Source organism: Capsicum annuum, chromosome 12 (assembly GCF_002878395.1).
Source record: "Capsicum annuum cultivar UCD-10X-F1 chromosome 12, UCD10Xv1.1, whole genome shotgun sequence".
Taxonomy (NCBI): Eukaryota; Viridiplantae; Streptophyta; class Magnoliopsida; order Solanales; family Solanaceae; genus Capsicum; species Capsicum annuum.
The window spans coordinates 219419652-219434132 of record NC_061122.1 but is presented as its reverse complement, the minus strand read 5'-3'; the positions used below and the strand labels follow the sequence as shown (position 1 = coordinate 219434132).

At 37.4% G+C, this 14481-nt stretch overlaps 1 protein-coding gene across 3 annotated transcripts; it reads left to right on the top strand.

Annotated features, from left to right (window-relative positions):
* Positions 1-2763: 2763 nt before the first annotated feature.
* Positions 2764-13990, top strand: LOC107850235 (probable protein phosphatase 2C 55). 3 transcript variants are annotated; one of them, XM_047401164.1, is made up of 6 exons: positions 2764-3215; positions 9237-10167; positions 11307-11631; positions 11960-12109; positions 12374-12664; positions 13447-13990. In XM_047401164.1, exons 2-6 carry the CDS (start codon positions 9401-9403, stop codon positions 13471-13473), a joined length of 1560 nt encoding a protein of 519 aa, XP_047257120.1. In that variant the 5' UTR covers positions 2764-3215; positions 9237-9400; the 3' UTR covers positions 13474-13990. The 3 variants fall into 3 exon arrangements, with proteins under 3 accessions (XP_047257120.1, XP_047257119.1, XP_047257121.1); XM_047401163.1 differs by having other exon boundaries at positions 2885-3215; positions 9234-10167; XM_047401165.1 differs by having other exon boundaries at positions 2916-3215; positions 9234-10167; positions 12374-12715; positions 13447-13666.
* The last annotated feature ends 491 nt before the right edge of the window (positions 13991-14481 follow it).

The window sequence follows — 14481 nt, the reverse complement described above, 5'->3', positions numbered from 1 at the left end:
CAATTTAAAAATTTTAAATTATAAAAGTATAAAAAAATATGAAACACAAAAGTTTTTTACACTTACAAGATGTCCTTTACTCATCTAAATAAATTGTAAATAATATAATAAGAAAAAATATAAAACATAAAAGTCTTTTATAATCATATGATTATTTTTACACATATATATTTAAGAGTCAGAGAGAGAAAATATTAAATTGTAAATAACATAATAAAGCAAAAAATAAAACATAAAATTATTTAAAAATTGACATTGTTGTTTTTCATCGTAGAATTGGTTAGAGATAGGTGGATTGGGGCTTTGGTTGGGGGAGGGGGGTTGTAAGAAAAATGTTTTATTTAAAACAATAGGATGGGGTGGGGGTATAGAGGTGGAGTTAGAATTTTTAAAATTTATTTTTACATTTTATGGTGAAATAGTATGATAGTTATATTTTTTTAAAGTAATATGGTTGAACATACTTTAAACAAGACATCTCACTATAAAATTATTAGTAGATTTTTTTAATATTATCCGCGCATCGCGCGGGTACGTATACTAGTTTAGTATATATAGATAAATGTAATTTTATGTAATTTTTAATTAGTTGAAGATTAAATTTTAAATCAACGTTTGTACTTGAATGATTAAGATATAAATTAAATTCAAATATGTTAATTCAATTTAAATCAAATTTTAAGTTTAATCTAAATAGAATTGTTTGGATATTTTTAACTCGTGCATAGTATGATTGTTGAATGATATTTCACTTTTAGAGATGCTAAACTTTTATTCTTATTTTCTTACCCAAATTGTTATATGTGCTCTTTGTATGTGTAAAGACTTGATTCATGTCTCTCTTTTATTCATAATATCAAAAGAGAATCAACGATGTCTTAGAAATATAAACCATAGATCGTTATACGTTTTCATAAAATGTTGGTTGATATAAAAATCTTAACTTCTAAATAATGAAAAAACGATCTTTATAAATTCCACAAATAATGACTGAATGTTTTTACTAAGTTGTAACTTCCTAAATTTTTTATTTGAAATATAAAATATTTAATTATTTTAAATTTCAAATTCAAAAACAATAACTAATTGTACCTAATCTAACTAATTTGTCCTAAAAAGTGCTACATGGAACTCTCCTATGCTATCACTTGGCAAAAATCTATGCAAGACTTTCTTGCTATTTAGTATAATATATAAATAATTCATTGTACTAGAAAATTAGTACACAATTAGTTGTTTGTTTTCATTATTAAATAGAGATGAGTACTGAATAAGTTCATGTGTTTTTAAGCATGTAAATAAAAAATATGACAAGTATTTAGTACAGGGTTGTTTAGTTGGAAAAAAGTTATCTCAGGATAATTAATTTTCAGATTAGTTATTCCATCATGTATATGAGCTAATTTATTCCATCACTATGATGTAAATGATGAAATAAATAATCTCGATATTAATTAATAGTATCTCTCAATAAATATGAAATAAAATAATTAATTTTATTTTGAAACTATATAGCCCTAAAAGTATATGTATTGGCCATAGAACTTCTATATAGCCCTAGAAGTTCTCTTCCGTAGTCCCCATAAAGGGTTGAGCAAGTTGGCAACATTCATTGGCCATAATTCTTTAATGGAGTAATATAAGTACTACTTACTTCAATGTACGTGTGATTTGTGAGGTCACTATTTAGTATTCTCCTCTATCAAATTATCCATCTCAAATTTCCTAATTTAATTTATCATTTTACTTGTCAAGATAATTTTTTTTTCATATTTTATTCTTTGCATTAATGGAGTAATTAGGCATGTATTTTTAATGTTATTAATTATTTTTCATAATCAATGTGTTATTTCAATTTAGGACGAGTAATTTGAGACGGAGGGAGTAATTTCTCTACAGGAACACACCATTTAGATTGCCACAAATTACAACTACCTCCTCTCTTTTTATGGTCCAAGTTTATTTTTATCACATGATACAAAGTTCAAATTCATTGTTCTCAAAGAGAAAATATCTCTTCTCCTATAATTTGATGTTGACCTAACTAATTTATAAGAAACTTTTAGTTACTCTATTTTTTCTTTCTCAAATGTTTACCCCACATATCAAATAAATGAACACATTTCATACTTCTAATAATGGCTCGTATAGAGTCAACTTATGCCAAGCTACGATTCATTAAGAGGTTAGAGTGTAAACATAGTAAAAAAGGCAAAGCTAAAAAGTAATAACAATACTTAAAATGACAAAATTTCACATTCATTAAACCACACAAAGTTCAAATTCATCTTTATCAAATATATTATCAAAGGAAAATATCTTCTTGTGTAATATGATATTGAGTTATCGACCTAACTTATAAGAAACTTATGATTACTTTACTTTTTCTTCTCCAAAAATTTGCTCTACACAAAGCTCAAACAAATGCACATATTTCATACTTCAAATAACGCCCCATACAATGAGTTTATATCAGATTACAGTCCACTTAAAGGCTAAAATATAGGAAACAACAAAGAGAGACAATGCTAAATATAGCTAATAAGTAATAACGGAACAAGTGAAAGTACACATATTACTATCTTTTAAAAACTAAAGACAATTTACTCTACATATCTAACGATAAGTCTATAATTCAATAATAATTAAAAATTCTGAATTATTACAGATGATAACCAAGTAAATAAGAAAATATAAATCGTTATTAAACGTTAGATCAATAATCTATTGCTGGCAAATCATTAACATTTTTTTCAACGTAGTTTTAAAGGTGCAGCAACCAAACTCAAAAGCTCAAGGGGGGTGAAGTGCAATTCCATAAACAACATAAAGGGTGCCTGTAATTCATCATAAAATACAGAAGGATCTCCCTCTAATATATAATCCAAATTCTTTTATCCATTTTTAATTGTTAGCCATAAATATGAAAACATTCCAAAAAAATTGAAAAGTCAAAACAAGTTCATTGGTGATTAATAGGGTTTGTTGGTTGGGGGGGGGGGGGGGGAGAAATTAACTGAGCCTCCTCTAGCTCAGCTCAGGAGAAGAGAGAGAAGCCTCCAAGTTAACAAAATTCAAGATTTCATTCATATTGAGAGCAAAAAAAATCAAGAAATACTTTGGACATTTCAAGAACATATTGTTTTGGAGCAATTCAAGATTTTTTTTTTTGATTCCATGTGGGTGTTTGCTTCTTGCAATTGTTATTCATAAAGGTACAATCTTTGAACCCTTCTTGTTTTTTTCCTTTTTTTTTTATGTGTGGTGTGTGGGGGGGTGGGGTGGGGTGGGGTGGGGTGGGGGGTAGGGAATGTAAAATGGTAAATTCAGGTAGTCAAACAACTGAGCTACTAAGATTTGTGTAAAGGTATGATTTTATTATTTTTAACAAACTTATAATTCATTCGTATTGAGAAGCAAATCAACAAATATTTGGGATATTTCAAGAACAAATTATTTGGAGCAAATCAAGAAATATTGTTTTTTTTTTGTGATTTTATTTGGATTTTCTATTATGGTTGTTTGCTTCTTGCAATTACCTAAGTTCGTTTAGTCAGCCAACTGAGCTATTAAGATTCTCCAGTAATGTGTCGTTGCGTAAAGTCATGATCTTTATTTTTTAACAAACTCAAGATTCATTCGTATGTGAAGCAAATCAAGAAATACTTTGGACATTTCAAGGACATATTGTTATTTTTTAGAAAATAAAGAAAGGTGCAATATTTTAACCTTCTGTTTTTGTGATGATTTGTTTTTAAGTTGGGCGTAGGGGAAGGAGAAATGAGGGAGGGGATTATAATGCGGGGTATTGAAACCTCACCAACAAGGTGAAAGTCGAGGTAGCTATCCAACTGAGATTAGTTAATATGATCTTGTTTTTTAACAAACTCGAGATTCATTGATATTACAACAAAAAATCAAAAAATACTTCGGATGTTTAAAGAAGATATTTTTGGAGCAAATCAAGAAAGGTGCAACCTTTGAACCCTTTTTTTTGTGATTATTTATCTTTTAGTTGGGAGTAGGCAAGGAGAAATGAGGGGGGATTACAACGTGGGTAATTGAAATCTCACTGACAAGGTGAAAGTCGCCAACTAACTGACCTACTAACATTACCTAAATTCATTCATATGGTAGCATATCAAGAAATATTTGGAACATTTAAAGAAAGTATTTTTGTTAGAGAAAATCAAGAAATAGTCTTTTTTTTTTTTTTTCATAAAGGTGCAATCTTTGAATCCTTCTTGTTTGTTTTTGTAATGGGTAGTTTTTTATTTTTATTTTTTATGTTTACTTGAGGACATATTATTTGGAGCAAATCAAGAAATAGTTTTTTTTGTGATTTCATTTGGATTTTGTATTGTGGGTGTTTTCTTCTTGCAATTATCATTCATGAAGGTGCAATATTTGAACCCTTTTTTTTTTTTTTTTGTAACAACAACAACAACAACATATCTAGTGAAATCGTGAAATCCCATAAGTGGGGTCTGGGGAAGGGACTTGGGAAATAGGGAAGGAGATTACAAGGTGTAGAATCGAAACCTTACCAATAAGATAAAAGTTTATGTAGCCAATCAATGGAGCTACTAAGATTTCCCGTAAGAGATAGTTTTTTTCTAAAAAAATTGAGGTAGGGGAAGGTGAAATGAGGAGGGGATCACAAAGCGAGAAACCAGAACCTCACCAACGAAGTGAAAGTTAAGGTGACCAACCAACTGAACTACTAAGATTCCCGTATAATGGGTTGTTGCTTAAAGCTCTGATCTTAATAGAGCTTGCGAAGATTCTTAGGAAGAGGAGGATCAACATTGCGTGTGTCCAAGAGACCAAGTGGGTAGGGTCTAAGGCGAGGGTTGTGGATGGTTACAAGCTGTGGTACTCTGGGAGCGACAGGCGTAGGAATGGAGTGGGCATCTTAGTAGATGAAGAGCTTAGAGGTCAGGTAGTGGAGGTGAAGAGGATCAACGATAGGTTGATGACTATTAAGTTGGTTGTTCGGGGGTTTACCCTGAACGTGTGTAGTGCTTATGCGCCGCAAGTGGGATCGGAGGGGGAGGACAAGATGCGGTTTTGGGAGGCTTTGGAGGAGGTGGTGAGAGGCGTGCCTAGTTCGGAGAAGATTGTTGTAGCAGGGGATTTCAACGGGCACATCGGGGCGCTACCGGGAGGCTTTGGTGGCGTGCATGGGGGTTTTGGTTTTGGGGAGAGAAATGACGAGGGGGCGACCCTACTGGAGTTTGCGAGGGCCTTTGGGCTGGTGGTGGTGAACTCGGGCTTCCCGAAGAAGGACGAGCACCTGATCACCTTTCGAAGCGCGGTAGCCAGGACTCAGATTGACTTTTTGTTGCTTAGGAAAGGGGATAGGGCGTTGTGTAAAGACTGTAAAGTCATCCCGAGTGAGAATCTTTCGACCCAGCATAGGCTCTTGGTTATGGATTTGGGTATAAAGAAGAATAGAAAGAGGAGGACTAAGGAGTGTAGACCGAGAATTAAGTGGGGCGGCCTGACGCCAGTGAATGCGTGGGAGATAGGGGAGAGGTTGGCGGGAATGGGGGTGTGGGAGTGTAGGGGGGACGTGGATAGTATGTGGGACAGGGCGGCAAGGTGCATCAGGGAGAATGCAAGTGAGGTGTTGGGTGTTTCTAGGGGCCGGGCCGGGCACCGTCGGGGGGATTGGTGGTGAAATGAAGAGGTGGAGAAGAAAGTGGGGACCAAGAAAGGGGCTTATGCTAAGTTGGTGGAAAGTAAGGACGAAGAGGAGAAGCGGGTAAACAGGAAAGAGTACAAGCTAGCGAGGAAGGAGGCGAAGTCAGCAGTCACGGCAGCTAAGACGGCCGCTTTTGAGAGTTTGTATGCAGGGTTACAGGAGAAAAAGTTGTTTAGACTCGCTAAGGCTAGGGAGAGGAAGGGTCGTGACCTCGATCAGGTGAGGTGCATTAAGGGGGAGGACGGTAGAGTGTTGGTGGAGGACGGCCACATTAAGAAGAAATGGCAGTCGTATTTTCATAGGCTCTTGAATGACGAAGGGGATAGAGCTATTGTGTTAGGGGAACTGGAGCACTCAGAGGAGTGTCGGGATTTTAGCTATTGTAGACGTTTTAAGGTAGAAGAGGTTAGACAAGCTGTCCGCAGGATGCGAAGGGGTAGGGCGACGGGGCCGGATGAGATATCGGTAGAGTTTTGGAAGTTCGTTGGAGAGGCTGGTGTAAGGTGGTTGACTGGATTGTTTAATGAAATCTTCAGGACGGCAAAGATGCCCGAGGCGTGGAGGTGGAGTACCATGGTCCCTCTCTATAAGAATAAGGGGGACATTCAGAGTTGCAATAACTATAGGGGGATTAAGTTATTGAGTCACTCTATGAAGATCTGGGAGAGAGTGGTCGAGGTGAGGCTGAGACGGATAGTGTCTATTTCGGAAAATCAGTTCGGATTTATGCCCGGCCGCTCGACGACGGAGGCAATCCACCTGGTGCGGAGGTTGGTGGAGCAGTATAGGGAGCGGAAGAAGGATCTGCACATGGTGTTTATCGATCTGGAGAAGGCATACGACAAAGTCCCCAGGGAGGTGCTTTGGAGATGCTTGGAGGTGAGTGGAGTACCACTGGCATATACCAGAGTAATTAAGGATATGTATGATGGAGCGAAAACCCAGGTGAGGACGGCGGGAGGAGACTCAGAGCATTTCACTGCCCTGACAGGATTGCACCAGGGATCTACTCTTAGTCCCTTTTTGTTTGCGTTGGTGATGGATGTGTTGACGCGGCGCATTCAAGGGGAGGTGCCGTGGTGTATGCTTTTTGCAGACGATGTAGTTCTGATAGATGAGACTCGAGGGGGTGTGAATGACAAATTAGAGGTGTGGAGGCAAACTCTTGAGTCTAAAGGGTTCAGGGTGAGCAGAAGCAAGACAGAGTATGTGGAATGCAAGTTTAATGACGTGAGGCGGGAGAATGAGGTAGTAGTGAAGCTGGAAGCACAGGAGGTATGTAAGAGGGATAAGTTCAAGTATCTTGGGTCCGTGATCCAGAGTAACGGTGAGATTGACGAGGATGTCTCGCATCGTATTGGGGCGGGATGGATGAACTGGAAACTCGCGTCGGGGGTGCTGTGTGATAAGAAGGTGCCGCCCAAGCTTAAAGGCAAATTCTACAGGGTGGTAGTCCGTCCGGCCTTGTTGTATGGAGCGGAGTGTTGGCCAGTTAAGAACTCCCACATCCAGAAAATGAAGGTGGCAGAAATGCGGATGTTGCGCTGGATGTGTGGACTGACTAGAGGGGATAGAGTTCGGAATGAGACTATCCGGGAGAAGGTTGGTGTGACTTCAGTGGAGTGCAAGATGCGGGAAGTACGATTGAGATGGTTCGGACACGTGAAGAGGAGGGGCATGGATGCCCCGGTCCGTAGGTGCGAGAGGCTAGCGTTGGATGGTTTTAGGCGGGGTAGGGGTAGGCCGAAGAAGTACTGGGGCGAGGTGATTAGGCGGGACATGGAACAGTTACAGCTCACCGAGGACATGACCCTAGATAGGAAGGTCTGGAGGGCGCGAATTTCGGCAGAGGATTAGGGCCAGTTTGGGTCGCTAGTGTAGGGAATTACTTGGAGGGGGTTTTATTCCTGTTATGATTCCGTCTTCCGTGTTCCATGTTTTATTACGAATCTGTGTGCTTTCCTTTGCTTTCCTCTGTTTTATATTACTTATGGGTGCCGTATTTATGTTATGTAATCTGCTTCTGTGCTTTACTATGTGTTTGTGTGGTATCTCGTGTCTTGAGCCGGGGGTCTATCGGAAACAGCCTTTCTACTTCATCAGAGGTAGAGGTATGGACTGCGTACATCTTACCCCCCCAGACCCCACTAGGTGGGAATACACTGGGTTTGTTGTTGTTGTTGTATTATGTGGATGAAAATTCTTGACTGTGTTGATTATTGTCTTTGTTGTTCTTTGGGATTTTGACTCCTGCGTTTATAGTATATGAAGATGCAAATTTTAGATCCCTGTTTGCTTTGATTTTCAACGTCCATATTCTGTAGTGCAATCTCTATTTCTATAGTGCACTCTCAATCTTTTAGCTTTTGTTATGTTTAGGCTATTGGTGGTTTGGAAGTAACTCCGCCTATATGAGCTTCACATTGCTGGTCCCAATCGATATTTTATGAGGGAGAGATGTGTCCCTAAATGATTGAGTAATGTAACCCAAATGGAGCGGAACGGATATGGGAGATTTATATAGGTGATCTTACTAGGTTAAATTTGGATCAGAGTTTTGTAGCCTATTGGCAAGATTTGTCCCTAAATGATTGAGTATTAGAACGAAACATTCCCAAATAGTGCAGAATAGATATATGAGATCGATAGTTGATCCAACTAGATTAAGTTGGGAACAGAGTTTTGTAGCCAATTGGCGAGATTTGTCCCTAAATGATTGAGTATTGGAATGAAACATGCCCGTATAGAGTGGAATGTTTATAGGAGATTTATATAGGTGATCCAACTAGATTTAGTTTGGAGAAGAGTTTTGTAGCCTATTGGTGGTCTGAAAGTATATCATTTGCATTGATCAAGTACGTGGGTACCCAAATAGAGCGGAATGGATATATGATATTTATATAGGCGATCCCACTAGATTAAGTTTGGAGCAGAGTTCTGTAGCCTATTGGTGGTCTGAACTCTGAAAGCATATTATTTGCGTTGATCAAGGACGTGGATATTTGGGTCTGACCACGCTTAATATTTGATGCATGTTGAATTTCTTAATAGTGGGAATGGCTATGAGTTGTAGATGGATTAGGCATTTTATATATAACATGGTTCTTTACTAACTTTATCTATAGTTTTGCAAGATCATATAGTTGTAATGGGTTGACTATCAGAGTAAAAACAGTCCAACTATGTTATGTCACTTGAATTCAAATTGAACCTGAATATAGTGGAATGGATGTATATAGCCAGTTTCAACTAATTTGGAGTTGGAGTTTATCTATTTATATTATGGCTCTTTATTCATTTTCTAAGAGTGGACTATGTCGTTAGATGATTAAGCAATAGTTTCTTTGATCTCTTTTTGTTTAATTTAGTTGTCTCTGTATTTATGCTTCGTGATTAGCTTCAACATCAAATGAGTCTGTTTTAATATACTACACATGCATTAATGTTTAGTACCACCTTCGAGTATAGTTATTTTTAACCAAGATATTTATGGTTTCTTTCTCATAATGTTCTCTTTCATGTTCAGTAGGTTTCTTAGCTCTCAAAGTTATATTGGAGAAGGGAGGTAGCGAATGAGTTGATGCTTGTCACTAAATGTACTGAGCGTAATGATAGTTTTTGTGTATAATGGTGATGGTTGTGTTTTTTCGTATAAAGAGGTTCAAGCAAATCAGCTGTGGTTGATAAGCCAACATGCCGAATAATTATCTTCTTAGATTAAGCCGGGCAGCTAGGCAGGGACTCCAGAAATCCATTTCTGGGAAAGAAAGTGGGCTCCAGGACCCGGTGGAGATTTTGATTGCCCAAGGGAGATTGTTGTTTGGCAATTCGAAGTGCTTCTATTCACTACCATTTGCAAGACCAGCTGACCTAAATGTGCTCGTCCGTCCTGGAACCTTAGCTGCTGCACAGGCCAATTTGCACACAGTAAACCAGAAAAAGAATCTTTCTGTAGTTGGAGCTATTTCTCGTGCAGTTTCTATTCCTTCTGTGTCAGGGCCAGGATTTTCCGTCTGTGGCTATCACATTGATCGCCTGATATCCGACCCTGCTAAAAGTTTGTCTGACAGTGACCCTCACAAAGCACCTATGGAAATCTGTGGTCCTAAAACTTCTCCTCCAAGCTGCTCCTCAAATAAAGTGAATTCAAGGCATCTCAACGCTGTTCTTTCTGTAAATAATCCTATTACTTATTATAGAAATAGAAGCCTTGATAATTGTAGAAAAGCCTGCATGAGTTTGAGAAATAAAAATCAGCCCAACAACTTTTTACTCTACGGATATTTCGCATACAATGTAGCAAAGAGAAGCGGAAATTCTAATCTACATGAAGGCTTTGGTTTGGCGGGGTTCCATACTTCATCAACTGCTAGTTCCTCTACTGGCACTGCTCATGATGTGTCATTCGGTAACTCGATGTGTGGGGCGCAGCTCTCAAGTTCAGCAGATTCATCTGAACAGTATGCTTTCTTTCATAACTCTTCTATTTTAATTCAACTACATATAGCTGAAGTACGAATTCACTATCCATAGATACAATACAAAAAGAGTAATATGCTAACTACGCATGTTCATTAAAAGTGAAGGAATTGTTATTAACTTGAACACTATCATCAGTTGATAGAAACTTAAACATCTTGCGGTTAAATAAATATAAGGAAATTGGTGTGAGTTGTGATCCTAATTATTCTCGATTGAATTTATGGAAGTATTAGAATGGGACTTCCATTAAAAGTTGTTTGCTAGTATGCATGACACTAATTCAACCAAATCTCTGAGCTTGCTCACATATCCCCTCCAACTTTTCCATCCCTGGAATGCAGTTTTTAGAAGTCGTTAGAATGTAGTTTTACATCCATAGTTTATGCCAGAAGAAAATCAAGTAACTGTAACGGTTGAGGAAATATGCCACCTTATGAACTTTGCACCTGCAGTATGTTAAGAATTGAAAGAAGTCACTTGTTAGGTTGTGTCAGTTGGGATAATCTTTTCGTTTATTTGACTGTGCTTCAAAACCATATATGCCGATATCAAAGTCTGGAGACTAAAAAAGAAAACAAAAATGACTTCAAACTATCTTGGGTTGAGGCATTGTTGTTAGTGCCGTCTGTTATTAGATAATATTATGATACTTAATTCAAATTATCTACCACCACGAGCAAGCTACTAGCTGATAGGACACTTGAGTAAAAGAAGTATTATGTAAAATTAAAATCATCCTGCAAGTTTCTCACGGTGAGCTGCTGGGGGAAAAACAAAAGTTCAAAGCTCTGGCAAGCTTAGCTCTTGTTCGAATCATTTAGCTGACATCCATCTCTTTAGAAGATTAGTCGGATTTGTTTCATATCTCACTTTTTTGGATAGAGGAAAGTATGACTTACATAGTACCTTTTGCTATATAGTGCCACCTTTTGCTATATAATGCCGATATTTTGCATAGTCATTATGTAGATCTGGGACATTTTACATATTTTCTCCTTGATGGTCTGTAGATTACTTATCGAAAGAACATATTGCAGTACACCATACTGCATTTACTTTTACATTGAAGTGAAAAGTCTTTTCTTTTTATAGTAATGTTGCTTTGGTCCAATTGCAGGTGTATCCATATTGACAGAACCCTGAAGCTAAATTCCGGATCATGTTACCTGCCTCATCCTGATAAAGAAGAAACTGGTGGAGAGGATGCTCATTTTATTTGCAGTGACGAACAAGCAATTGGTGTAGCTGATGGTGTTGGTGGTTGGGCTGATCTTGGTATTGATGCTGGGCAGTATGCACGGGAGCTAATGTCTAACTCAGTGACTGCAATACAAGATGAACCAAAAGGCTCAGTGGACCCTGCCAGAGTCCTCGATAAAGCTTATACGTCCACAAAATCCAAAGGTTCCTCAACTGCCTGTATAATTGCCCTCACAGATCAGGTACATGTGCAATTTCAGCCATTGTTGGAGTATGTATTGTTTTGAGCTTGGCCATTGTTTTAGGGTATCCTCAGATGCCAAATAACTTAGACTTTGACGTTTCTGTTAGATACCTGATTTCTCGGCATTTAGTAACATATACTACTAGGTAAAGAGAAGCTTCTTCCAGGATTGTGACTAAAACAGGAAAATAAATAATATAGTAACTTTACCTCGTCAAAATAATAATATGGTCACTTTTAGAAGTCAAGTACTTACGAGAGAAAAAATAATTTAGAACTTAATATCATCAAGTATGTTGGACTTATCATTCTTCCTATCTTTCCAGGGTCTGCATGCCATTAATTTAGGAGACAGTGGATTTATAGTGGTCAGAGATGGATGTACTGTTTTTCGATCCCCTGTGCAGCAACATGATTTCAATTTCACATATCAACTCGAGAGTGATAATGCTGGAGACTTACCAAGTTCTGGAGAGGTTAGTCATGCCTATTTTTCTAATTACTATGTACAACTCAGTTTAGGGAGTATGCTTTTCAGAGTGTGGAAATGTTTTCGTGCTCAAATAAAAGATTTTTTCCTTTATTGAGCCTTTTGTTATGACATTTCTATGTTAATCAGAGAGCACATTGTTTGGGTTTCGGTGGTGTTTTAAATTGTTCCCATACAGTCCTTGTGATGAAATTTTTTGTTAAACATAATATGGAGACAACCCTTTTTAGTTGTGTTCAAAATTATGCAGGTGTTCAAAATACCAGTGGCACAAGGAGATGTTATAATAGCTGGTACTGATGGGTTGTTCGACAATTTGTACAACAACGATATTAATGCTATTGTGGTTCATGCAACGAGAGCTGGCTTAGGGCCACAGGTGACAGCTCAGAAGATAGCTGCATTGGCTCGGCAAAGAGCACAGGATAAAAACAGGCAGACCCCTTTCTCTGCTGCAGCTCAAGAAGCTGGGTTCCGTTACTATGGTGGGAAACTGGACGATATAACTGTGGTTGTCTCCTACATAAGCAGTGACAGAAATGTATGAGCACTCCGTCTTTTCACCACCTCCCCTCCTTTTATTCTCCAGCTTGTAGGTTTTAAGTTCTTTATTTGCCTACATTTACAGTTTTTTCTTGCATGTACATGATGACTGGCATCACTTCACTTCTTCTCTGGACGCGTTAAATTGTTCTATCATACTTCTGCACAAAAAGGCTGTGACAAACTTTTAAACACACACTCATTTTTTTTTTTTCTAGATATAAACTTTAGTACATGTGAGGAGTGCTGCATTTTGTTTCAATTTCTCAAGTCTCTGTTTATAAACATCAGTTCGTGTTTATGTTGCCCCTACTCTTCATTTAAGTTTTTTTTTTTTCATTCTGACATCGCATATGGAGCATGTCATCTTAATACTTTGATTACATCTGTAGTACTCGTTTGGTATTGGTTTTAGAAGGCTTAGTTGTTATGATGTGGTTGCTGTTTTGATTGATCTTAGTTTTTTTCTCAAAATTTTATGGTTTTTTAATACATACAGAAATTATTTTATGTCCTAGTTCTTACTGTTTCGTATTAGTGTTTTATTTACAAGAACTTTCATCATGTTAACAGATCATTCAACATAACCTCACTTGTCAAAGCATTGTTATGAAGCCTTCAACATTTTCAGTATTTTATAATATGAAGTTAGTGAGTTAATAGTACTTTTCTCATCGTTACTTCTGATTTAGTTGTTTCTACTGTTAGATGCTGTAGCTTTCTCTGTTGTGTACGGTTTTATATGAAATGGAAACTGATGCTTCTTTCCGTGATTTGCAGGAAAGGTCTAACCGCTTACAGATGTAGTTGAGAACTTTCTTTCTTGCTTTGAATCGCTTGTCTTTGGGCTCAATGGCTTTTAAAGCTCCATTTGAAGGGGATTTCAAATCTTGCATGTATCGTGTGAAATGTGTCGAAGATCATTTCTACTTCCGATGCACCAGTTTCTTGGCAATTTACTCTTTCCCACATCACGCCCCACTTCCACAGACCACAAAAATAGAAGATCGCGAACCCCCCCCCCCCTCTCTCTCTCTCTCTCTCTCTCTCTCTCCCTCTCCCGTTAGGGGAAGATCATACGAGTGCTGATCATGTATATGGAATAGGTGTAGACCGAAAGGTGCTCCTATATATGGTGCTTTGATTTAGATATCATCTTTCTGGAGATATGTTGGTTTGCCATAGAATTGCTAGTTAGGACACAGTAACTTGGTGCATTAAGCTTTCTTCAATTCTTGGAAACCAAATTCTGTCATCTTTTCCAGTGTAATAGTTTTTGGACATGATTTTCCCACTGGCTGTAAATAAATGAGCATTTTCTTTATTCCCTTGTTTATCTTGAGTTTGTTGAGATTTAACTTTTAAAGGACAAGTAGGGGTGATTTTCATTGCTACTGGTGTTGGTAAAGTTGTTTTTATGTCACCAGGAAGTCTCATATTCAAGCCGTGGAAACAACCCTTGTAGAAATGTAAGGCGAGGTTGTGTACGATAGAACCTTGTGATGCGCCCTTTTCTCGAACCTTGAACATAGCGGAAGCTTTAGTGTATCAGACTGTATTTTTACTGTTTTAGCTGTAAAAATTTAGATCTGCTCATCTAAACTTGATCTTGGTACTAGGGGTGTGCATCGGTCGGTTCGGTTTTATGTATTATCAGTTTGGTTTATTGGTTATCGATTTTTAAATATGTTAAACCAATAAGATATTTTTATCGGTTTTCGTCATATCGATTTTTAGTCCTTAGCAGTTCGGTTTTCGATTAACCGATAAGAAAATATGCATAAAATAGAAATAGTAACACTACCAAGAAAAGAA

Excerpts from the sequence above, each read along its gene's own strand:
- LOC107850235 (XM_047401164.1), top strand. The coding sequence starts at position 9,401 with ATGCCGAATAATTATCTTCTTAGATTAAGCCGGGCAGCTAGGCAGGGA. Across the intron at positions 12,110-12,373 it reads ACTTACCAAGTTCTGGAGAG|GTGTTCAAAATACCAGTGGC; the intron begins GTTAGTCATGCC and ends AAAATTATGCAG. Across the intron at positions 12,665-13,446 it reads ACATAAGCAGTGACAGAAAT|GAAAGGTCTAACCGCTTACA; the intron begins GTATGAGCACTC and ends CGTGATTTGCAG.